The following is a 27,500-nucleotide window of genomic DNA, read 5'->3' on the forward strand; positions in this document are numbered from 1 at the left end:
AAAAAAATATATCATATAACACATATATATCCCCAATCTCCCTCCTCTCCCTTCTCCCCCCCTTTACCCCATCACCCTTCCTCCATCAGGTGGATACACGTATATATACACATACACATACATACATATACACACAGAGAGTGCCATATAACCCATATACATTTCCATTCCCCCCCCTTCCCCTTCCCCTCCTCCCCTTCTCCCCATCCCCTCCTCCCCACCTTCCCCTTCTCCCCAGGCCCTTCCCCTACCCCTCCTCCCCAGGCCCTCCCCCAGCAGGTGGGTGTCAGTGCCACCACCTGCGCCGGCGGCCGCTCTCCCGTCGCCGTTCAGCCATTGCAGGGGAAGGGACACGCCGCCCTATGTGCCTGTGAAAAACCTCCTTCCTCACACGTTGTCTGGCCCTTGGAAAGAGAGAGAGAGAGAGAGAGAAAGAGGAAAAAGGAAAAAAAAAAAAAAAGGAGAAAGAGAGGAGACGGAACAAAAAAATGCTCGTCAAGGAATTGTAAGAGAAAATCCGGTTGGCGAAATCTTAATATTTTAATTTTCTCTCTCTTTTTTTTAATTCATTCAATGTCCCGGCGTGAAAGTTGGTTTCAGTGAAAGTTGCCTCATGTCTATTTTTTTTCTTGCTAAATAGGGAGATAGATAGTGGAAATAGCTGTCCTTATTTCACCCAGTTTCCAAGGGCAACTCGACCCCCCCTCTATTTTGGAGGAAAGAAGTAGATTAAAATGCAGCCCCTGGTCCTTGGGAGGAAAAATGTGAAATATATTTCCCTTCCCCCCCCCCCCCTTTTTTTTCTCTTTATCCTTCTTCCCCAAATCTGTTTTATTGATTAATGGCATTTTATTGATCAATGACATTCTCGGTAATGCATGGAATTATTAGCCCCAGGAATGGTCTTTCTCTCATCCTAATCAATAAATTTCTTGCAGGATATGTGAAAAGGGTAAATGAAAAGGGTATTTAGGGTGTATTTTCTGGGCCTCTGGGTGTCTTGGGGTGGAAAGGTATTGGTGTTTATTCCGTGTCTTCCAGCTGGTCTTGCGTGGTTGGGTAATTTGGGGTTAATGCTGGACGGTGCGGTTGTATTTTGAAATATCTGTTAGCCTAGGGTTTATTTTTAGTTTGGGCCGAACCTTTGTCCCGATAGAACGGCTGTTTTCAATGTTATGTTTTAAGAATGCGAAGGTGTTGTTCATCTGTCTTATTTGTTGAGTGAAACGGCATTATCAGTTTTGTTTTATTAATGTGATTATATTTTGGAATGACAGATATTTCCTTTTATTTTTCTGCAAGAATCTTATTTTATCCTGGATTATCCTTTGATCCATGAATGTAATTTATATTTTGGTTTACTTTTAGGATGCTTAAGAACAGGAATTCAATGACCCCTTCCCAAGCACATAGAAGATACTGCGGCTAAATCACCAGAATAGCTATGCATCCGTAGCATCAGTGTTTTGCTTTCATGTTTATTCAGCAGGAAAGTTCTTGGACTGGTTTCTTTTGAGAAGATAAATTGCCAGGTTGACGACTTCCACAATAAAGATTTGTTGGCCTTTGCATGAAGGCTATAGTATCACTGAATAGTGCTGAAAGGCATAGGTTAGAACTAGAAATGGTCTGAATGGAAGTGACTGTCTTCGCAATGCGAGAGTGCATTTGACAAGTTTTGATTATATAGTCATCAGAAACACATGCTTTTCTAATATAAGGATATGATTGAAAACTTTCAGACACATCATTTGTGCATCATTTGTACCATTTCTTCATTTGTCGCAAAGAACATAGGCTAGCAAACATCATTAGGTACCTGAGGCTGTACCTTTACTTTACTGTGATGATTTTAGACTGAATATTTCTTTTCTTTCTGTAGCTCTTTCATTTTGGTGTTACTTACGGCCCATAGCATAATTTTCCTCTGTTTCGTAAAATCCTTTTCTGTACAAATACTGACAGTTTTATGTTTTTTTTGTTTTTTTATGATTATATTAACTTATTTTTTGTTTTTGCTAGACTTGACATTTATGACTGTTTTTCCCCTTTTATGATAAAATTTTATAAGTATGTATTGTTAGAATCAGGAATTCATATTTTCTCAAAGTGTTAGATAAAATTGAAGACAGAGGATTAATGTTCAGCAAAATTCCAATTTGGCATTTTGAATTAAGAATATACCAGAAAATATGTAGCTTTCAAGAAGATGGTTATTCTTCAGAATAAGACAATAACAATATACAGAAAAATAGGCATTATTACATTATTAGGAAGTCAGATTTACACTTAGCAGCTATAGAAATTGGTAATTGCAACCAAAAGATATTGAAAAGGATAGCGACTTGGAGACTCCACTCCCACAAAGGTCAACGAGCTTACATGATGTACATTCTTTTAAGATAGAACTTGTCAACCTTCCTGGCTATTTATTCAGTAAAAAAAGGGAACTGCTGAAATTAATGTTTGAGGTTTGTTGGGTCTTTGGTATAGTGGTAAATTGGGGTTCGGAAGTGCTGCTTGATTCCTGTTCTGGATAATTGATTAGAGTTGTAATAACAGAAAGGAACAGTGTTTCATATTTTAGCCCTTTTTTTTTTATTTTGTTCTCAATAATTTTTTGTAAATGTTGAGAAGTTATGTGAAATGGCTTTTGTGACGAAGACCTTTTCTCTCACTTATGTTTTCCTTGTATTCAAAGCTATCTAAAATATGGTATTTAATTTTGAGTGTCTGTGACGAGGCCCGTGGCAGATACCCTGGTGTCGTCTGAACATTCACCATATACTTTTTTCCATTCATGTGTTATTTCTCTTCTTCACATTAGGTCAGTACTTTAGGAAATCCAGTACAAATCGAAGCAAGTTTTAAGGGAAATTTGAAATGCAGTTATGTGAGAAACTTCCCATTTTGATATTTGCTAGAGAATTATAATTTAAGAGTTGGCATTTATTTTATATTTTATGTGTTAGTAATTGAAATTCGTAGGGAGGATTAACATTGTATGAAAAATAGGTCAGAGAAAAGTAAATCTTTATTTTCAGTTGATTTTAATTAATTAATTAATTAATTTTTTCTTCTTTCTTTCTTTCTTTCTTTCTCAGTTTATCTGATTTTTAAAAATCTATATATACATATCTTGATCTTTTACCCCGGGAGTCCTGTATGCCAAATATACATGCCATGATCACTCTAATTTTACCGATAGTATTTACACAAAGATAGCTCCACAAGTGTTTAGTCACCGGAGAATCAATTAAAAGTCATACCTATTTAATTTGTTTACCTGTTTCCTTGATTTTTGGGAAGATTTTTTCTTTTTATTAGTTTATGTTATTATTGTCATTAGTATTTTGATATCATTAGAATAATCATAATGTCATTAATAACAATAACATTATCAATGTGAATAGCATTAGAAAAAACGTCATTAGGGCTTACTAATTGACTCCTCGGCGGCTGAGCACTTGTGGGGCCATCTGTGTGCAACGAGATTCACAAAAAAACCTACAGCGGACAGAGCTAAACCTGGGGCTGAAGGGGGTAATATGTATCTCTTTATCATTTTCAATATGTATCACTTGATTTGCAATTTGACATTTTAACTTAATATCACTTGGTCAGAATCATTTTTTGTGTGTGTTTTTGCATCAAGTGTAAAAACTGTTGAGTGAAATTTCTAAGATATAATTCTTCTACAACGATTAATGAACATGTCATATTAATTTGTTATTTTGATATAAACTGCATAACATCTGTGTAACCAAAATTAGCATATTTTTACACACACTATTTCAGTATCAGGAGTTTTAAGTCTCACTTAGTCAAAGTGTCCAAATCATTCTCAGGAAGATATAGAAATATCAGCAAGGATTTTAAGTATCCAATATTTCTCACTTTGTTACTTCCTACACAGTCACTTGGCTGAAAGCAATTTAATAATCACTCATAAGGGAATTTAGAATATATGTATACCTATAGGAGAGATCACGAAATTTCAAATGATTTTAACTCTCATGTAATCAGGGCAGGAGAAATGTATATCTAAGCCTGGAACTGCATAACCTTAAAAGAAAAAAAAAGATAAAATTCTTTGTAAAGTTTCATGCTATTTTTAGGAAACACAGTATGTAAAGAATGAATTGTACAAGAAACTAGTTCTCTCGCAAACTACATTATTTTTTAAGACTTGTGTTAGATTTTTATGTGAATATCTTTCTCTTTCCCTCTCTCTTGCAGTCGGGTTATCCTGCCAGTCACAGTTGAAGAGGTGAGGTTAGATGTCTGAATCGCTTTGGAAATTCATATTGATTTCTTGTGCTTATTAGCCTTGCATTTACATTTTGTGCCCTCTGAAAGTGAAGGAATGTAAACATATCCATGAAACACCAAAGAAGTATATATATATATATATATATATATATATATATATATATATATATATATATATATATATATATATATATATATATATATATATATATATATATAAGTATATGTGAATATGTGTTATGATGTTGTAGTACCAAGTGGCGCAGCTGTACAGTGTTGCGGAAGGCAAGCAAAAATGAGACGGGTGGCGGAGAAGGAATTGAGGTGCTCAAGAATGAACCCTTTGACAATTACCCTCTCCTTGGGGGCAAATACTGCAAGGGCCAATACACCTATAAAATATACCATCTCAAAAGGTAAGATTTTCAAGTCCTCTCTTTATGGTGTGTGTATGTGTGTGTGTGTGTGTGTGCGCGCGCATACGCATGTGCACTTGCTATTGCCAAAATTGTGTTGAAGATGATTATTTTACAAGTAGAGCTTTATTTTAATAGGTAGATGGAGATCAAAATATTTCTAAGCAAAATGTCTGTTTTGATGCTATCATTCAGCAAAAGGTTTATAGAAATTTCTCAGAGTTGCTTGACAGTTGTGAAGTGCCCAATTACCCTTTTTGATCCAACCCTATGATAGTTAGCACAATTATCAGAAGACATTTTTATTTAATGTAGGGCCTATACATTTTCTACCTTTTGTATATGTTAAGTAAACGCCTGTGGCTCTCACTCAGATTCTCCCTAGTTTAAGCTATGTCTTGCACTCCACTGGTGAAAGTAAAAAAGTCTCAATAACGGTATCAAGCAGCAAAGGCATTTTATAGTATTCACATGAAGCGCAATGATAGATTTTTTATCATGTAAAGTGATGTAGTCATCGCTTAAACTCTTGAGTATGATTGTACTTAAATGGGGTGTAGGGTTTCTTGTTTTCTACTTAATGTTAGTTGAGCTAGGTGTGTCTGAGGTGTTCTGAGCCACCGCCCACTTTCTGCCAGCCTTGGCTTAGAGGCTTTGTTCATTCAGGAAAACTTTTACTTGTGTTTATAAACTGTAGAAAAGTAGGAATGAGAATGAAAATCTTCATGGTGTAAGAGATGTATTTAACAGTTTTTTATTTTAATTTATAAGATACATAACTTTTCTATATTTGTTGGAATGAACACAGCTCATTTATAAACTGAGGGTGTTGATAGCCCATTGATATTGGGCTCTCAACACGCTCTGGATTCGCTGTGAACCCCACGTGTCCTTGTTTTTGTTGGATGGTATTCACTGTTAAGATGTTATTTATACACCTGGTACATAAAGATATAGAAGGGTTTGTGTATAGACATTCCACTTTTGCTACAACATATAATGTACTCTTGTCACTGTATGTGCATGTGTGGAGATCAAATCCAAGAATAGCAAAGGTATACAAGAGCAGAAAATTATACAACAAATTTTTAAAAACTGGAGAAAAGTAAATATGTTATTTATCAGTCTCTCTGTCTGCTTGTCTTGTGTCATAAAAACAAAAATCACATTTATTCAGAATTAAATGCAATATGTTGGATTTGAAGGCTAAAGTAAGGTCTAGAATAGAACTCTTTTGTTAATATGATTCCATTATCTGAATTCTCAATAATATTGTTCTATCTTCATCTAGTGTATGATGAACTAATACGATGTCTAAAGAACAAGAAGTAAAGCAAACAAAAGCATACTTATTTGTATATCATCCAGTCTGTTACTTATATATATTATATATATATCATATACAGAGTATATATTTTATATGTATGAATTACATATATATATATATATATATATATATATATATATATATATATATATATATATATATATCTATATATATATATATATATATAATATATATATATAATATATATATATATATATATATATTATATATATATAATATATATATATTATATTATATATATATAATATATATATATTGTATATATGAGTATATATTATATTATATATATATATATATATTATATATATATATATATATATATATATATATATATATGGAGAGAGAGAGAGAGAGAGAGATGCCTGTAGCCATCATGAAATATTAACTTATCATGATGCCACGACTGGCCAATATGAGTAGAGCAAGAAGGTCCACTGTACGCAGGGAACACCCAGGCCAAAAGGCTAGATGGTTGCCAGAAGTCACAGGAAGGAGTATCACAGAAATTTCTGGCACTGTCATTGTAGGGTTAAGCATAGACTCTGCATTTTTTTCCCATCTAATTGAAAGTTTCATCAAATTGATTATAAGCATTTTTTCTCTCTCTCTTTTGCAGCAAAGTACCAGCATTTATACGGCTGCTTGCACCTGAGGGGTCGTTAGAGGTTCACGAAGAGGCCTGGAATGCCTACCCATATTGCAGGACTGTCATATCGGTAAGTAGTCAGTTGCTTTGCCCTTTTGTAATTTTATACCGAATGCGATTTGTGGATTTGATTTAATTTACTAAGAAAACAGATTGAATTTTAACCTAATGTTGGCAGGGACGATGTTTGTTTATGCATACCCTACTGCGTTTAGTTTAATAGTTTACATATAAGTGCCTCCATAGGTATTAAGTCAGCTAGGAGTCAATTACTAGTACTACGTAACTTGCCTGTTCAAACTTTTCCTTGATTTTTGGAAATGTTTTCTCTCATCTTATATTGCTATGAGTAATGTAAATAACATTGTAATAATTTTAATGTCTATTATAATAATAACAGCATCATTATTGATAGCAGTAGTAAAAAAGATCCATGTTTTTTCCCAAAAGATCAAGGAAAGATTAAATTGGGTGAGTTCTTATGGTCTATAAATTGACTCCTTAGCGGCTGATTCTTGTTGGAGCCATCTGTGCGTAGAGACATTTCACAAAACATATCTACAGTGAGTACTACGTCTTCTTTGGTGGCATTGGGTTAAAATTGACTTAGCGTGATATTTGATAACAACTTTAATACGTTTGATTGAGAGTGCAATTTGGTATACTTGGACAAATGATAAGCGTGAATGTTTTTGCAGAATGTTAAGAGATGGAAAAATTTGAGCGTTTGTTGTAGTTATATTGAACTGAACGGAATGCTAAAGTTACAAGGGATTTTTCATTGGTTACATCAATCTGTATAGGTGGTATTTTGTGATGTAAGAAATGAAGAATTGAATTTTAAGGAAGAAATATAGAACTTTAGTGCCCGTATATCAGTTTTGCTTGAAGGTTAGTTATATTATTTTAGATAAATATTACCAACAACTTCTTTTATTGAGACACTGTGTTAAGCTGAAGTTGGTATCTTTTCTACCTTCTATTTTTATACAAGATTTCTTCAGTGCTGAATAAAAGCAAAATATGTTTAAAGAAATTAATGGTATTTGTAGAATCATATTTTTTCATACATGTAATCCTTTGTGTTTATAGTTTTAATCAGTATATGAGTAAAGAATATTTTACAGGTGATATTAAAGATGCTGAGATGATATTAGTAAAGCTGATACAAGTATTTAGTATTTCATGTTCTCAATTAGAGAACCTGTGTGCCTAGAATTAAAATTTATTAAATCATTTTATGGATGTTTCCCAAGTGACATGAATGTCAACTTGTTAACCATGATTTCCATAATTTGCAAGACTGATAGTTTGTAAAAGCATAAGCCTGCATGAAAGAATGAAGTTGTTTCATGATAATTATATGCTTTTGATTCCATACTTTCAGTGTCTAGTAAGAGTATAAAGATTTACACTTGGCCCATGATTACAAGTTTGCCTCTCTTACCCTCTAATGTGTCATGCGAGTCAGACAGACAGTTACGTTTCAGAACCCAGGTTACATGAAGGATGCCTTTTACGTCACAATTGAGACCCTCCATGCCCCAGGCCATGGTGATTTGGAGAATGTGAGTGGCGCAGTCCATGCATTGCCGCATGTCCATGGCTCGCTCTGCTTGGCTCGCGGTAGCCATCCTAACCTGTTGCCATCCACAGCACAGACTTACATCATTTCCTGAGCTCGGAATGGAGCAACCGGGGGGGGGGGGGGAGACTAGGGGACAAGTGAGATTTAATGATGGGAAGAATTGAGCAATATTGAACTGAGTGAAGGGAAGATGGATAAAAAAAGATGTAAAGATGGATGATTGATAGTAATTCAAGTATGACATTGATGGATATATAAAAAAAATGAGAGACTTAAATGTAATGTAAAAGTAGACAAAGGTGGGAATAGAGGAACCAAGATATTAAAAACAAATCAAGGAAAAAAGCCCCCCCCCCTGGTCTGCAGTATCCATTCCTTGCTCCCATATTATTTGTTCATATTCCTCCTTATTATGCTTATCCTCATGCAAGACTTGTGTTGTTAATCTGATGTTGGCTGGCCTTTCCTGAGAAAATAAGTCATACCTTTTTTTTCCCTTTTTCTTTATATATTTATACACATATCTCTTGTCCTTTGTCTGAACTGTTAGCTCATTTTGCATGACATCTGCATTTTTCTGCTGAGATGAAAATATATAGTATTTTATGAACCTTTGTGCTTATTAAACAAGGTTCTTCCCAGTCACCTCACATCAGCAACAATAGCCGCAGCATATACAGTACTTTTTATCTTCAGCTTACGGACCCACCTGTCGTGCAGGATTTATATATTAAGTCAGTTACACATAGAGCAAAATATTTGTTCTGTTAAATAACTTTTTTTTTTCTTTTCTTTTCTTTTTTTATGTGTGTATTTGACGTGAGTCTTGTGGCCTTTGATAGTGGTGAAAAAAAAAAAAAGTGAAATATAGATTTCACTCCTTGACCATGAGATTCTAAAGAATAGTATCAGGATTCACAGTGAATCCATTGGGAGCCACTAGTCCAATATCTCTTAAGGAGAAAACGGAACTAAAATTTTCATTAGAAGTCTGCCTGGACTGATGAACCCCCAAGGCAGTACTGCAGCAAACGGTGGTGAATGACCCATGGTTAATTTGTCAGAGAGGATACTGACAGATTCAAACCGTGGGAAACTTATTCTTGCTGTCGTGATGCCAACAGGGTCATCATTGGATCCAAGGGGTTAAGCAAATCTTAAATAATTCTCTCAGTATATATATAAAAAAGACAAATTGAACAAATCTTTTGCATACTTAATGACTAACTGGAACCACACTCACTGAAGCTACTACTTGGTAACACTCATAGCACTTTTAAGAATGATCGTCACAGCCGCCGGGTCTCCTGCTCACTCCTAGGCTTCCTGAGTTGCTAGATCTTATTCCACCTACACACTTTAGTCTTACACTCCCCCCCTCCCCATCCCTGTCCTCTTCCTTTCTCCCTCTCTCTCTCTCTCTCGCTCTCTGTTCCTCCACCCTCGACTGCCACGGTCCTTTTGATCAGTGTTATCACATCTTTTTTATATATTTCTCTCCTCTTTTGGAAATTGCATGACAGAACCCAGGCTATATGAAGAAAAACTTTGTCATTTGCATTGAGACCCTTCACGTTGCTGACATGGGGACGACGGAGAACGTGAGTTGTCGTGCCAGTCTCTTGTGACGTTTTAATTCTTTTTTCCATTTTGTCGAATCATTTTTATCTCTCTTTCTCTCACATTTTCATATGTTAAGGCCTTACAGTGAAGAGTTAGAAAGGAAAGAAAGAGAGATAGGTTACATTGAATTTTTTATTAATATATATATATATATTTTTTTTAGAAAAGTTCATTTTGGGTAAATACTCTATATTGAATTTAAAATCATAATACTATTGAAGCTGTACAGATAAAATGACAAGTCATTTAGTTATGATATGGAAATTACACTTAAAATCACATATAACACTACAGGATTTCTGCTATTTATTACATAGTATATTATAGTCTAGTAAGATCACACTGAGAAAATGAAGAATGGCTAAGAATAATTAGATTAACATCCTTGATTATTTAAGTTTGGGGTAATTTTCACTGTGGTGTGTTTTTCGATTTTCCTGGTTTATTGTTTGTTGAATATTTGATTATGTTTAGATTGGAAACGTGGTGTTCATTTCTTTTTCTTTAGCCGTGTCATGTTTTTTCTTCTTGAGTGTAATGTATTTTTGTTTTTCCATCTTCATCTTCTGTTTTATTGCTGTTGATTTAGTCTTTATTACATAACCAAATTGTGCCCTAAGGTATATTGTAGTTGTGTTTTAGTTATGCTTTTTGGTTATAGACCTTAAGCAGGTGCTAGCTCCAAGCTTCAATTAACACTTGGGATAAACTCAAATAACCCATTACCTGCATTACTACTAACAATAACTATTGTGGCATCTAATAGGTATCATAATGTTTTAAAGTTCTCTTGCCATTTTGGTTATAAAAGGAAAAAATCACTTAACTGAAACTTACTAAGATGGATATGAAAGATAAAGTAATTTCTATTTTCTTTCTCAGTTCTTAATTTCGTGATGGATAAACTAAATGACCAGACCAGAAAGTAGCTTTGCCTAATTTGTAATCCCACTTTAACCCGACACCCGGGAAAACACCCATTCCTGCGATCTCTAACACCCTTTCTCCAGGCCCATGAACTAACCGGAGACAAGCTGAAGATGCGAGAGGTTGTGACCATTGACATTAGCAACGACCCAGTCAAGCCAGCTGACTACAAGCCCTCTGAAGATCCCACGAAGTTCAAATCGGAGAAGACAGGGCGAGGACCCCTGATAGGGCCCCAGTGGTGGAAGAAGGTGAGCCCAAAACATAGTCTGTGGGAGAACATGAAAGAGGACTGTGTTTAGGGGTGCTCTTGGGTTCGTAGGTATGATGTGAGTAACAGTGAAGGGTCGAAAGGAGGGTGAGCATAGTGATGAATAGCAGATGGATGAGTTAAGTAAAATGGATGATGGTTAATTAAAAGGGTAAGGAAAACAGATGATTGGTTGATAAAGAGGTGAAAAGAAATGGATAATGATAAAAGTAAGGAAGATGGGTGGTGGTTGATAAAAAGGGTGAGGAAAATGGATGATAGTTGATGAAGGGGTGAGAAGAAATGAATGGTAAAATGGGTAAGGAGGATAGATGAAGGTTGATAAAAAGAACAAGCATAGTGGATGACAATTGATGAAAGCGATAGATGAAGGTAGATATTTAACTACACATCAAAAAGTAAAATATCTTTTAAGAACATAACTATATTTGATATAGTTGTTAAGGCAGCAGAAAGTATTAGGACCTTCCTTTAGAAAATAAAGTTTACTAAGAAGAAGAGGGTGTATTATATTACATTTGTATTTCATCGTTGTTGTATCCCTCCTCCAGTGTGATCCCGTCATGACCTGTTACAAGCTGGTGACATGTGAGTTCAAGTGGTTTGGACTCCAGACGCGCATTGAGAAGTTTATTCAGGATGTTGAACGAAGACTTTTCACCAATTTCCATAGGTAAGAGGGTGAATTTTGATTAAGTCTTTTAGAATTTATAATATGTATGAAGTGTAAATTGATGTACTGAAGCATCTTTCATGGGAAAGTTTTTGCAAGTTAATGAATTGATTTTGAATTTAGCATTCCTGTCTGTGGTAAACAGTGAAGAAGCAATGAATTTTATTTTATGAGACTCCTTTCTTCTTGTTCTCAGTCTGGAGAGAGGAGGACTCTGTTATCTTTTCCAAATATTTATTTAAAGTCATTTAAGATGCAAGTTAAAAGGGACATTTCTAATTAATTTCGTTTTCCAAGAGAGCTAATTCAGTTTAGATCATGTTAATCATCTGTCTTTTTCTTTTTTCTTCTGTAATTAATTCTCTGCACATCTTTTCCAGGCAAGTCTTCTGTTGGATGGACAGATGGCACGGATTGACCATGGAAGACATTCGGCGATTGGAAGACAAGACAAAGGAAGAACTTGACCAGGTATTGGCTCGGGGTTATTTCAGGTCACTTGGGTCCAAGGTGTGAAAGAGAGCTGCAAGTAGGGTGCAGTGTTAGAAGTTCGTTTTTGATGCAAGAAATGGGGCTTGTGATTTGTTTATCTTTTTCTCCGTAAAGTATTGGGGTTTTATTGTGGTTTGTTTGTTTTTATGTTATTGTTTTATTTTTGTATGTTTGTATTTTTTAAGTTTGTGTGTATATATATATATTTTTTTATCAGATTTGAGTATTAACTCAAGATACAGAATTAAGATGCAGAGTAATACTATACTCTTCAAATTTTTCATTTTAATCCATGCTTTTTTTAACCTTTGGCTGGAGATTAACCTACAGACCGCTGTGGTTTTTAGTGAATGTTGTTGCACACAGATGGCTCCTCAAGTGCTCAGCCAACAGGGAGTCAATTAGTAGGTCCTGGTGACTCCCTGATTTTCTCCAGTCCTTGAATTTGCATTCTTTTCTCTTCTTTATTTCGTTTTTCTTAGTTTCTTTTTCTTTCTTCTTTTGCTATTAATACAGATACTGTTATTGTGTTCACTGACATTATGATTATTATAATATTAAAATACTAATAACAGTAGAAATATTAAGATAATGAAAATTAGTCTTTCAAAAAATCAAGGAAAAGGGTAAGCAGGAGAGATAGGTAGGACTAATGAGAACACCTTGGTGACTAAGCACTTGTGGAGCCATCTCTGTGTAAGCACAATTGATAAGATAAAATTACACTTAATATGTCTCATATTTCATGCCATCTGCTGTGTCTTGGTGAAGCAATTATTATTATTTATTTGTTTTTTATTTATTTGTTTCATGAGAGGGACCCTGTTACAAATGCTTGGAAATTGTAGAATATACTTAAATGAAATGTTAATATGAATACTTAGTTGATTATGAACCATATTCATTGTGACAAATGTAGAAAAGGTATGAATGAGAACGAATATCTTCACAATACATGAGATCTATTTAACTGGTGTCATATATATTTTTGTCAGGATACATATATTTCTGAAGGAGATATATATGAAACTGGTTAGATATATCTCTTGTATTGTGGAGATATTCATTTTCATTCATTTCTTTTCTTCATTGGTTGTTTATGTTTTTGTATCACACTGATTAAGGGGGCTGGAGACACATCTCAATTTAAAACTATTAGGAGTGAAGACTTAAAACGTTCTAGATGAATAGAAACATGTTCCAATATTTTATGTGATTAAGAACAATGATGGCATGATGTCATGGTAGTGTTTCATCTCGTATAAGAACCTTAATAATGGATATTTTTTCTTATTCTTCCATTGCGTGTAGCCTAATGATATCTTTAGGGCCCTCTGCAATGAAAAGTGAAAAATAGTCCATATGTCGCTGAATGTCATTCTGTCATTTCATTGTTTCTGCGAGGTGTTATCGAACACCCTAGTTTGCAGACAATTTGTCATTTATTACTTGCATTTCCTTCAATTTATCAAAATTATCTCTTTGTATGTCCCTCACTAATGTATGATTTAGCATACCCTGATAGTCACAAGTAAATCATAACAATTTTTATATTTTTTCAGAAATTCACTAAAATTAAATATCGGAAATGCAGCCTTCTAAAACTCAATGTGGTTGTATGCGTCTTATTTCTCTCCGGAAATCCATGATTTTTGTATGTCTCATTCATCATCTTGCTTAAGTAGTCGGTCCTTGCCACTTTTGTTATATGGTAACAAGGGTGGGAGCGCCACATTTGTGGCTATATATGTTGTTTTTTAAACTACTTTCTACTATATCATTTTATTGTTCATAAAATTTTTTATGATACATCATGGGAATAGAGAGCCATACAAAGCATGTTGTGGCAATGAGGAGTATGTGGTGTTTTCTAGTACCATTAGGCTTTTGCTTACTCATTTTGTTAACCACACACACACACACACACACACACACACACACACACACACACACACACACACACACACACACACACACACACACACACACACACACACACACACACACACACACACACACACACACACACACACACACACACACACACACACAAAACTAAGCTAAAATGTGAAGAAGATGGCAACCCCATGTTGTCAAGAGTTGCAAGACACGAAGCTCACAACATTAGTGGGTTAACAATTTGTTGCTACCATATGTATGAAAACATCTAAGTACATTATAAATGAAGGCAACTCATTTAATGCAAAAAAAATTGGTAAAATTACCTTTATTCTGCAAGCGCAGTAGATCCAAAATTACAATAACCCCATTTTGGTGCAGATGACCTTGTCCCTTTAAACTGCCACAAACATTGGCACCGTGAACACCAAAGCGAAACATTGATTGGGGATAATTTGTATATGATATAGGAAGATTTCGATTTTATTTTTTGTTTTTACCCAAAGTGTTGCCAGCCCCCTCAACTGCTGTAAGGGATTACTCATTTGAATTCTCCTTTTTAAGAGTGTAACATGAAATTATGCAATCACTGCACTCTTGATCTGGGATCCTAAGGTTTTCTTGAACTTTCCAGCAAAGACAGGTTGGCGAGGTGCGAGGAACGAAGGGCGAATAAACACACTCGGCACTCCACTCTGGCGATGCAGAAAGACGCAAGCTACCAGACGAAGATGGACTATCCACTCAAGTTGAGAAATCAATCATTCAGCACTATAGGAAATATTGGGTCTATTGCAATCGTTGATTTCATTGATCTGCATCCAGTACATTGATAAGGAATAGGGAGGAGAGAGAATAAATTGTAAGGGGGGACCGTGAGAGAGTGAAGAAGTTGTGACATTGGAAAACTTCTCTTTCCCCATAGAGTTGGTGAGATATGAGTGGTTGTTTGTTTTATATATTTCCCGTAGATCAAAAATCAGAGTTGTTACTTTGTTATGTCTCTGAGGATTTGGTTTCATGATCTGAATCTGTAACGCGTCCTCCATTTCCATCATAAGAAGCTTGTTAATCATGTTTGCCAAATTATTATATTTGATACAGTTGTCATAGGAATACATCATTCATTCAGTATTATCTAATAACATTTCGGTCTTAATTTTTGATAAAAAATATATATATCTTCAACTCCACTTTTAATGTGAAGCCAAAAATATGAGATGAAGAGAACAAGAATAGAGAGAAAAGGTAGTAATTAGTAGATAGGATGAGACACAAAAAATTACCGGGGCTGACTAGTAGAAAAATACAAAAAGACAAGACTAGAGGAGTCATAAGTTATGAATAGATCAGTTCATACGGGCATGCTTATGAATAAAGGAGTGAAGGACTTTTCATTCTGAAAACTTTGAATCTCAGCTTTGTGAAAATGTTTTTTGTCATTTTTTAGGTACTTTGTTGTTTTCTCCTTTTTATTTCTAATTTATTTATTTATTGAAAATGTATCCTTAGTTTCACTGCTTTGAATAACAAAGTAACTGTTTTTATATCTGACGTGGCTTTTGATCAAAATTAAAAGGTAAAAATGATGTCAAATAAGCATGTTTTAGAACTTTTGTTATTGTTGTTGTTATTGTTACCATTTATATATCATTACGCTGATGCTATATTTTAATATTAATAATGATATCATTATTATGATTTACTTTATTCCATTATCATTTACCATATTTGTCATGGTGAATGGTATTTAGTATGCACATAACTCATTTGATAAAACTTCTGTTATGAGTAACTTAAGTTCTCCATCAGATACATTACTGTCATTGACTGAGTATGATAAATACTGTTGCATTTGCAATATTTCTTGTAATGCTGAATCCAAATATGAAATTCCAGTGTACTCCCTTTGTCAAGTGAAATGAGTTCTGCTCCTTGTTCAGATCTGACAATAATGTATAAATGCTAGTCCCATTACTTCACAAAACTTAGAGTATATTCTTTATTTTTTTAGTTTTGAAAGTGGAAAAAAGAAGCAAAAGGGAAATGAAATCTCCATCACTTGTTTTGTGAAGGCCTTTCAACAGTTTGTTCTGTAATTTGTTGCGTGGTATGAATATCTGTCACTTGACATTAGTTCAAACTCCATATTTCAGACTTATGTTACATGTAGAAATTGAACAGAAATTTGATGCTATAGAATTATTAGTGGAATGATAGACACACAGTTGAGTGAAGTTGTTAATTATATGAATATTAATCAGAATCTTGATAATTGCCAGTTCAGTGTGTTCATCCCTCTTAGTTGCACTAGGAGGGAAGGAAAACAAGCAAACGGAAAATGAAGAATGGTTAATTAGGGCCGACTAGTCTGTCTGAGGAACTATCGAGCATAGATTGAATTTAGTCATTGAGTCGAGATTGTTGTTCTGACTGACGTGTGATTAGTGTTTGTTTGAGTTGTTGAACAGGTTGGTGGTTGTGTTAGTTGAAAGATTAACAGTAGTGTATCCCTGTGCTGTTAATGTAATGTGATAACAGAGAAAAAAATGTAGGTTGTAAATGGAGAAAACAAGTTTATTTTCCTTGTAGGATCCAATTGAGTGAGACACAGGTATTAGCCAGTGGCTTCACTAAAAACAAAGTCTGGAGGTGACTTAGACAGCCTTGAGCATGTCCACTCCCTACATAGAACTGCATTCATCTAGAGGAGAAGTTTAGCAAACTTACCATTTATTTGAGAAAATAGACCTCAGGGCAAAAATGAAAGAAACTCTACAGTAACCTTGCCTAGTTTGAGCCAGCATTCTCTAACTTGACTTTAGGTGTTTAAACAAATTTCCATTGAAAACCAGTGTTAAGAAAACCTCCCCTTTTTTGCTGGTAAATGTCATTGGTTCGAAGATTTCATTTAGGGTAATTATAGGGTTCAGTACAGTAAAAACAGTGCTGGTTTTATGAGAAGTCATGTACTTTTGAAAATCATGAGTTCATTGTAATGAGAACTTTAAGAACAGCTATAGGAAATTCTGAGATTAGTTTATCAACATCATGTAGCAGAAGACTACTCATGTCATAGTTGAAATAAAAAACCTGTGCCCACATCCCCTCCAAATCCCCTCTCCCTCCCTCCCTCCCTCTTTCCCTCATTCCCTCCCTCCCTCCCTCATTCCCTCCCTCCCTCCCTCCCTCTCTCCCTCCCTCCTTCCTTCCCTCCTTCCTTCCTTCCTTCCTTCCTTCCTTCCTTCCTTCCTTCCTTCCCCTGTTTCCCAGAAATGCACATGGCTTTCAGAAAAACTAAATCACTAGACCTGTAACATTTCGGCATTTTGAATAGAAGTGGACAATGTTAAGCACGGAACGATTCTTTCGTCTTCTTCCTTTTCTCATCTCATTTTTCCCACATTTAGAGGAAAGTCAATTAATTACTGGGAAATGTAGATGTAACATCATTAGTTAGGAGTAATTCCATTGAAGGTAGAGAGATTCCTTCTAAGTTGTGTGTCTTTGAAGTGATGGGTCTGTGCTAGGTTTCTCTCTAGGTATTCACATATTGCTAATATCTAATGATGATGTTTGTGTAACGTTTTGTTATGTCTGTAATAGATGAGACTTACAGATTGTTAACGGATGCAAGACTGTTGACATTACTGTTGTTGGTGGAATTTGCGTATTCTCCGCTACGTTTCTGAGGCTGCTCATTTTGAAATAATAAAATGACCAAAATGTTAGCAGGTTAATGTTATCATCTGGGATCATATGTAGTTCAAACTGTGTGCTTTTAGACTGAGCTAAGATTTGTGATAGCCTGTGTTCCCATTTTGTTTCGGCACTAGAGGCTGACCCTTTCAGGAATGCCGTTAAGTCTCCTAATAGATCTCATGCCATCACCCTCTGTGGAACAAAACGAATAGCGATGATCTAGTAGATATAGTAGACTGTTTTTAAAAGATTTCCCTTATTTTTATGATTGTTATTTTTTTATTTTCATTCTTGTCTAGAGATAGATTTCGATTTTACTTTGCTCCAGCTGTTGAACATAACACATGTTGCATATTAGAGGCACTCACACGCATTCCAGTCATAGATCTTTGTTGCTTCAGTTCTAACAGCTTGATATTCAAGTACCGACTACGCTCATTTTTTGAGTTCAACGCGTGTATTAAGTTAGCACAGTTGTAAATATGGAAAGCACCAGTGTTAAACAGACCATGCAGCAGCTTCATTTATTCCTCCCCACAGGGCTAAGCCACAAATGGGGGAAAGAGTGCCAAAGATGTCGTGGGCAACACAGAGAGAAAAAAATGTCTTTCTGGCAAAAACTTACGTAGAGAGAACAGATTGGTACATGTATGTTGGATCAGATGACAATATCATTAACTGATAAGAATGTTGTATTTAAAACTTCTCTGTTGCTTGCTACGTTGGTTTTTGGCATCTCTACTTTCCAGGTTTTCTTTCTATTTTTTTATTGTTTTTATAGTATTTTCTGAATTTATTTTTATCATTTTTTTTCTATTTATGTATATAATCATTCCATTAAACTGTGCAGTTGATCATGAATCTGATTTACCTGTTATGTGAAGCTGTAGTGATTTATTAGCTTATCTGTTGTTTGGACACCTGAGAAAATGTATGATAAATGGATATGCTGTGTGTTGAAAATTGTTTATTGAAGGAAGTTGTATAGAAAGAAAAAAAAAAGATAAAAGAGTCAGTTGCTTGTTTGATTAATTGTGAAACCAGTTGGGTAGAAATTTGAAAGCGAAGAGACGTTTAAAAAAAGTGTAGTTATGCATCATTTGTTTGAAAGGACAGTTAAAAAGACAATATAAGCATTTAGTGATCTTTAATCTAGGTTTATAAATTGTAGAAAAAGAATGTATCATTTACTGCTATGTGAAAAAGTCATGGAAGATTTTAATACACTTGAGTATCAGTCTAAACATCTCCATGTCATGTGAATTATGTGAAAAGTGGATTAGAGGCAAAACAAGTAACAAAATAGACTCCTATGAAAGACACAATGGAAAAAAATACAGAAGTGGCTACAGTTTGTTACTGATGATATGTTTTTACACTTTTTTTTATCGTAAGTCTTACCTTGTTTCATACATAGTCATTACTGTGATGAATTTCTTGATATTAATGATATCTGTTGAGCATAATACAATGATTTTGTATCCACCATTTCAGTTTGTATCACCATCATCAGTAATCCTCCATCCAGGTATCACATGCCGCATCATCTAAGGTAACGAGCAGTCCCTCACATGTCCCTAAAGCAAATAGACCATGTCCAATATTCCATGGTAGTCAGACCATTCCTCACAATTCAGTGGTTAAACTAAGCCATTACTCACAATTTTCAGCGGTTGACTAGACCATTCCTCACAGTTCAGCAGTTAACCATTTTTCATACTCTATGCACTACCATTCCTCACTGTAGGCTAAACCTTTGCCCCCAATCTGAAGCTATTTTTCCAGTTGGTCAGTGGGCGTATAAAAAGGGTTTGTGGAGGCAGATGGAACTACCTCTGTATTTTTATAATCAGGAGGAGGTTCATTGCAAGTGGATTTCACAATCGGTAATCAAAATTTATGTTTCATCGTGTCTCAGACTGGTTACATTTGGTCATTTCAGAGTGTGCACCAAAATCATGTGTGATGGCTTTTTAGCAATATTCTAATACTCTTTTTTCTTCTGAAATTATGGTATCCATTAGAGATATATTGTTGTGGTTGGTTCAGTAGAGGAAAAATAAAAGATATTGTTATTTGTTCCCTTTGTATATATTCTGAGTATTAGATAACTTTCATGCTCCTCAACATTGATATTGGAAGAATAAGTATTTTGGTCAGAAGAAATACTTCTATTTACTGTCTGATTTACAGAAAACATTTGAATTATGCAAATTTAGGGGGAAGAGAAGTGCTGTCATTTTTGTAGATGAGGGGAGAGTGATTGCATATCGTGACAGTGGCCATCACAAACCTCCATCTACAGTCCTCTCTCCCAAAAGTCATAGATAGTAAATGCTCTATGAAAACCTATTTCTGCTCTCTATTTACTTAACCCTCAGGTATATATATTTTTTTCTATGTAAATATATTTTTTAGTATGTTATATTAAACTCACATATTTTTTTCCTTTCTCATTACATCTTGTTTCTCATGTTGTTTCTTAAGTTGATCTGTGTATATCTTTTTACCTTCAAGCCTTGTCTCACACTCCCCTATGAAGATTGGCTCGTGACGTATTCTAATCACTCGCACTTTCATGGGCCTTTGTCCCTCTAGACTTGCCTTGCCATAAATAATGTCATAGTTTACATACATACATTTCTTTCTCGTTTCAGTCAGTATTTATAATGCACTGCGATTTTACTTCTGTCAAATTTATATATCATTCTATTTTTTTATGGGTATTCATTAAGTTCATAATATGTTGTTTGATATTTTAATAATCTGCTGTACCTTGTTCCTGATTGTTAAAGTTTTTTGCATCATTGTGACCAGGCATTGTGTGTTTGTGAGGAGTGTACAGTAAGTGAACATTTAAAATAATGACTTAGTAAGAGAAGATAATGTAATGCTGTATTAGTCCAAATATAATATGTTCAGACCAGCTGTTTCTTCTGTCCTGGCTTCTCAAGTTATGAACTTTATCTGAAAATGTGTAGCTGTAAAACTGTGAGAAAATATGATCCCTTTTAACAGTTAGGGGAAGAAGTCATTGTTCTATTTTCCAGTTAATATCCTTTGTGAACTGATATGAAAATTCCCCCTGTTGAACACTTATCTTTGAAAACTTAAGTCTTTATCTATTTAATGAATTTTAGAATTATAATTGGTTTATTACATTAGCACCTTTAGTTTTCAAAGATCACCCATAATTAAGCTCGAGAATAAGAATTACTCAGGATGATAATGATGATAAGCATTATAAAGCCGAAAAATGCATAGAGGAGAGAATAATGTTCCTTAAATCTAGTTATTAACAGTGAAAGCGAGAGAATAGCAGATAAGAACGAGTGAATGGTTGTAAAGATAAAGGAGAGTCATATGTTGTAACAATGGATTAGGAGATAAGATTAATGCAACAACACCAGATAAAAATAATTAAAGATTATTGTAGGCATTCATAATATGGATAAAAATTACCTTTGTGTGTGTAGGAAAAGTAAATGCACTTTATTTTTACCTGCTCTTGTGTAAATAGCTTTGTTATGCATATTGTTACTAATTTGTATACCATTTTGAAATTCATTCGTGACGAGTCATATAAGAAAAAATATGCTTTTTCTATAATACCAAATACAGATTGTCGTCAGGATACAAGGCTTAAAGTAATTTACATATATAAGCACACAGATGATTTGTATGTCAAGAAAGATATTTATTATACCGATGAGTTATATAATAATAATATTACAATACATTCTGCCATCTAATCCTATTATCAGCATCTTAAGTAACTCTCTCTCTCTCTCTCTCTCTCTGTAGACCACACACACATGTTAAGGTTGTTAAAGAATCAAGATTTATTGTGTCACATACGAGTCATAATTTATTTCGCTCTCTTACGAACTGTCACACTGTACGCCCTTGTTAGCGATATAGTGTGACGTCATGAACTGTCCCGCGGATCGATAAAATGTAGCTTTTTCGGTTCATTTAAGCGACTATTACGAGAATGCGTGTTTGTTTTTTGTTTTTTTGTTTTGTAGATGAAATATCTCAAATAGAAGGACTTAGAAATAATATATTGAAATAGTGTTAGACTGTTGAAATTGGAAGTTTTTTTTTAATGGCCAAGAGCTCTGTCTTATTGAAATATTATCGATTCATAATTCGAATAATACCAGCCTCATAAGAAAACGCAATTGTCGAAGAAAATATCAAAGTATAACATTTCCAATAGTAGACAGCTGTAACGATTAAGAAAAAAAAAACGTTTACGCATTGCGAACTTCTAATATTCCATGTGTAACGAAAATGTTCAAGAAGGGAAACTGCGTAAATGTCTGTATGGCGGTATCTGGAAGCTCCCCAGGCAAGTAGAGGGCGTGACAGCAAGTGAGGAGTCATTCGTGCCGAGTGTCCACGGAGGTCACTCGTCACGTGCATGGTGCATGGTGAGGGGATGTAGTAGGGTGTGTGTGTGTGTGTGTGTGTGTGTGTGTGTGTGTGTGTGTGTGTGTGTGTGTGTGTGTGTGTGTGTGTGTGTGTGTGTGTGTGTGTGTGTGTGTGTGTGTGCGCGCGCGCGCGCGTATGTGTATATAGGTGGTAGGGTAGATGGTGTGTACTCATGTGAAAAAACACATTAGCATAAATATCTACTTATCCTCCTTATATATGTAGATACATATGTGTGCGAGCGCGTGTGCGTGTGTGTCTATCTGTATGTGTACGTATGATTGTATCCATGTATACATTTATGTGTATCGTGTGCTTACATACATACAGTAGTATCTAATACTAACCATTGACCACTAGCCCTTGGGACAAGCTTAGCAACCCACACACGGCAAAATATGTGGGGTAATATAATGACAAAAAACGTCAAACCTGGAGAAATATCTTCATCATAAAAAACAGCTTAAAAAAATTAATAATCTCATGACTAGTGAGGAAAAAAAAAGGAATCACATGTTCCCCCCCCCCCACCCCACACACACCCACACCTTTTTTTTTATGCTGAGTAAGCGAGTCCTCCGCGGCGCCTATGCCTCTCAACGACCCAACAACCCGAGTCACACCTTCAATGTTTATGGCAACAGGTTAGGGTCGCGCGTTGCCATGGGACTCGTGACTGGCGGGAGGAGGGGCGCTGTGGCGGGAGGGACTCGGGAGGATGAATGCAAATTGGTTTTGCTGGAACAGTTGCTGTTGGTTTTGTTATTATCATCAGTAATACTACTAACACCATTATTATTAAAGTTATTGTAATTGCTATTATTATTATTATTATTATTGTTAATCATTTTCATCTTTATCTTCACCATCATCATCACCATCATCATCATCATCATCATCATCATCATCATCATCATCATCATCATCATCATCATCATCATCATCATCATCATCATCATCATCATCATCATCATCATCATCACCATTACCATTATTGGTATCATTACTAGTATCATTATTATTTTGGTTTCAGTTACCGTTTTTCTTCTATAATTTTCCCTTGACGCCCTGGGATTGATGCAGCGTTATTATTATCAATTGGGGATATCCTTTGTATTCTATTCGTGAGAAAATCTAGATGAGAATGTAGGTAGGCGGAAAGAGAAAGGAGAGGGAGGGAAAGGGAGGAGAGGGAGAGAGAGAGAGACAGAGAGAGAGAGAGAGAGAGAGGAGAGAAAGAGAGAGAGAAGAGAGAGAGAGAGAAAGAGAGAGAGCGAGAGAGGAGGGGAGAGAGAGAGAGAGAGAGAAAAGGAGAGGGAGGGAGAGGAAGAGGAAGAAAGAGAGAGAGGAGAGAGAGAGAGAGAGAGGAGAGAGAGAGAGAGAGAGGAGAGAGAGAGAGAGGAGAGAAGGAAGAGAGAGAAGGAGGGAGAGGGAAGAGAGAGAGAGAGAGAGAGAGAAGAAAGAGAGAGAAGAGAAGAAAGAAAGAGAGAGAAGACAGACAGAGAGAGAGAGAGAGAGAGGGAGAATGAGAGAGGGAGAGAGAGAAAGAGAGAGAGAGAGAAAGAAAGAAAGAGAGAGAGAGAGAGAGAGAGAGAGGTGAGAGAGAAGAGAGAGAGAGAGAGAGAGAGAGAGAGAGAGAGAGAGAGAGAGAGAGAGAGAGAGAGAGAGAGCCATCCAGACTGCCTCACACCACGTTCCCTGCAACCAAAGCCAACACGAGGATTCCTTAACCGAACAACTTGTAATTGCTATTTAGTGAAAAGATCTTAAAAAATGAATAAATAAATAAATATAAAGCGGGGAAGACTTTCTCGTAGAAGGTAAACAGACGAAAATCCGGCACCGCTCAAGGCTCACATTACAGACAAACCACCTGCATAAACCAAAGCAGATGGGTCTGTTGCCTGGGTTGTTCTCAATTAGCCATGAATTTGACCTTATGAGCGGAATAATGCCTTAATTTGCCCTCTGTTTGTTCGCGTGTACCGGTTAAGCCGACGAAAGTTACACAATGGCTGAACTCCCTCCCCCCCCCTCCCCCCCTCACCCCTGTTATCAGCTGTCTTATCAGGAGCACACCCCTGACCCAGGTTTTCACTTACCCACCGTTATCTTGACACAAACCCGGGCGGACACGCGTTTTGAGAGGATACGAAATGCGATGGCAGATGAGAATGGAAAAGGACGGCAGTTGGCTCGCCTTTGGAAGCTAGGAGGCCTGTGTGTGTGTTGTGTTTGTACAGTTGTAGGGATGCTTCCCCGCGCAGGTGTGTGTGGGGACGAATAAACAGATGAAAATATATACGGTGTGTTTACCTATAAAAAAAACATGAAATATTAGTCAATAGACATACACACACACGCACACAATTATGTCTGTGTGTGTGTGTGTGTGTGTGTATGTATATATATATATATATATATATATATATATATATATATATATATATATATATATATATATATATACATATATATATATATATATATATATATATATATATATATATATACACACACACGTTTTGTGTGTGTGTGTGAGTGTGTGTTTTGTGTGAGAGTGTGGTGTGTGTGTGTGTGTGTGTTTGTGTGTGTGTGTGTGTGTGGTGTGTGTGTTGTGTGTGTGTGTGTGTGTTGTGTTGGTGGTGTTTGTGTGTGTGTGTGTGTGTGGTGTGTGTGGTGGTGTGTGGTGTGGTTTTGTGTGTGTGTGTGTGTGTGTGTGGTGTGTGTGTGTGTGTGGTGTGGTGTGTGTGTGTGTGTGTGTGTGTGGCGCGCGCGAGCACACACACACACACGAGCTAAGGTAAGGTTTTCAACCTTACTGAAACCCGGCCCGCAGGCATTCCCAAATACTCGAGATTCGCTCTTCTTCTGACTCACAATACAAGGATAACCCAAATGTATGACATTATTTAAATTAATGCTGTCAGTAGAGATTATGACTGCTAAAAGAAACTAAAATGATGGCACTGACTTCTCTTATAATACGTCCCTAGCAATTCAGGATTTGTTTACAGTGTGCATTACCCAGTGAGAGCCTGGGGTCCTCCTTGGCATTGCGTCACAGCCACGATTGGAAGTCTCAGAGAGCTGGGATCAACCGTGTGAGCTAATATGCATGCGTTCTTATACAAAAATTACGCATAAGTTGTATGAAAATCCTTGTATCTTATCTCTGCCGTCTCTAACATTACGAAACGCTGTAGGTGTTTGTTGTTTATCATTTAGGCGATTCTTGATAATATCGTTTTTTTTTTTCAACAAAGTTTTTTTGAGCTGTCGAGGCATAGGTGTTCTTATAATCCAGTCTAAATTCCTGTGATATGATTTACATGTTTGCACCATGCTTGTGTATTGATGGTACCTGAAGATGACGAATGGTTAATAAAGATTGCTTTGAGAACCACGTGAATGGCAAAGAAAAAAAAAGTCGATTGTCTTGTCAAAGATGGTTTTTCTTGGAAACACTTGGATAAGAAAGACCTCAAAGGCAATATTGAACGTCAATAATTAGATGGATTATTCTAATTTCTGTATGCTCATACGAATAGCTACATCTGTCTATATGTGTATATGTATATGTGTGTGTATATATATATATATATATATATATATATATATATATATATATATATATATCCTTACTCACACACACACACACACACACACACACACACACACACACACACACACACACACACACACACACACACACACACACACACACACAACACAAACACACACACACACACACAAATAATATTTCCGCTTACCAATTTGAATATTTAGATCTGTCGATGTAGATATGTAGGTAAAAGATATAAACACTTGAGTGCATAAATATGCATATATTTACATTTCTCTCTCTATCCATCGACATATCTATATGTATATATATGTACATATGTACACATATATATTTACGAGTTTTTTTATAAGGGAGTCTCATTCATTTGAAAGCGCACACTACTTTACTATAATATCACAAATACAGACCCACAGAAAAAGAATCCTGCAGTCCTCACTCGAATTCCCATTTTCTGCCGGAACCCAGTGCCGCCGCCGCCCACCAGGTGGCCGAAAGCCCTAGCTGGCACCTCGCCCGCCGAGCATCGCGCGCGCCCGGCCGGAGTGCGCGCCGCGGCGGAGGCCGGAGAGCCCTCCAGTGACGTAATAGTGTCAGGAGCAGCCCATGTGCGGACGGATCCCTTCATCATGCTCGTCAAAGAATTGTAAGTTAATGGTCGATTTCAGCTCCCGCGGAATCCGGGCGGCGCGGCGGGGGACGGGCGTGGGCGGCGTGGTGGCGCCCTGTGCGCAGAGGGCGAGCGAGGGCGCGAGGGAGGAGGAGAGAGGAGGAAGGAGCCGAGGGCGCCGAGAGGGAGTTCCCGTTAGGCATTTGTTATCAATGGAGTCCGGTCCTTCTGTCAAAATTCCGGGCCCGGGGGCGAGGCCCTTGGGCCCCCCGGCGGGCCCCGCGTTCCCTGGCGAGGCCCAAGGACGTCCCTCCCCTCCAGCTCGAGTGCTGGAGGACGACCTCGAGCGCTGGCTGGAGGGCGACGTCGAGGCCCCGAGTGTCGCCGCGGGTCCTGTCAAGGGCTCTAAAACGGACTAATTTACCCTAATTACCGGGGCTCCCTCGCCCGGGCGCCGTTCCATGCCTCGGGACGTGTGGTGGCGAGGGCCCTCGCTCGCGCCACTCGATAGCAGATTTTCCGTGTTTTTCGCCCCTTGTCCCTCTGCGGAGGTGGGCGAGGGTGCCTACGAAGGCCTTGTTTTGGGGGATGCAGTGTGGTCTGTGTGGCTGTTTTCTAAAGATAGGAATTAGAAATCAAGGGGAAAGGAGTTTTTTGTTGTTGTTTTTGGGGTGGGTATTAACACTTGTCTTAGTATGGATGTGGGGTTAGTTTAAGTATGGAAGTTTACAGGGAAAGAATTGGCAGGTAATATGCCTTAAATTATTATTATTTCTAAAGGCAGTATATTAGATACAAGTTTTTGTATAATGCTTTGATATTTTTAGACAGTTGTTAATAGCCAGCTGTGGGTGTTTCTAACGTTATACTGAAAATTGATCTTTGAAATTTGAAGGCAGCGTGACACAATCTGTGAAGTCGCTGTTTCATCAGGTATTGTTATCGTCAAGTCTATATCTGTTGATTGTATGGGAATGTGCATATTTGAGTTTGTTGTCGTGTACCTTGTT

General features: G+C 36.5%; 2 protein-coding genes across 4 annotated transcripts in view; both read left to right on the forward strand.

The window, feature by feature from the left end:
• Positions 1-347: 347 nt before the first annotated feature.
• On the forward strand, positions 348-20,780 carry LOC119575298 (phosphatidylinositol transfer protein beta isoform-like). Its single transcript, XM_037922838.1, is given in 10 exon segments — positions 348-505; positions 4,240-4,270; positions 4,524-4,556; positions 4,558-4,688; positions 6,653-6,752; positions 8,173-8,250; positions 10,904-11,071; positions 11,643-11,764; positions 12,145-12,235; positions 14,790-20,780. Coding segments are annotated over 10 exon segments (813 nt in total). The 5' UTR covers positions 348-488; the 3' UTR covers positions 14,832-20,780.
• A 5,617-nt stretch (positions 20,781-26,397) lies between these two features.
• The window catches only part of LOC119575299 (phosphatidylinositol transfer protein alpha isoform-like), a 15,823-nt gene continuing 14,720 nt past the window's right edge, over positions 26,398-27,500 (forward strand). For all 3 annotated transcript variants that reach the window (XM_037922842.1, XM_037922841.1, XM_037922840.1), the window contains exon 1: positions 26,398-26,526. In XM_037922842.1, coding sequence (XP_037778770.1) covers positions 26,510-26,526 — 17 coding nt within the window. In that variant the 5' untranslated portion in view covers positions 26,398-26,509. The remainder of the gene's footprint in view (positions 26,527-27,500) is intronic.

The sequence above is a fragment of the Penaeus monodon genome, chromosome 7 (genome assembly GCF_015228065.2).
Source record: "Penaeus monodon isolate SGIC_2016 chromosome 7, NSTDA_Pmon_1, whole genome shotgun sequence".
Lineage (NCBI taxonomy): Eukaryota > Metazoa > Arthropoda > Malacostraca > Decapoda > Penaeidae > Penaeus > Penaeus monodon.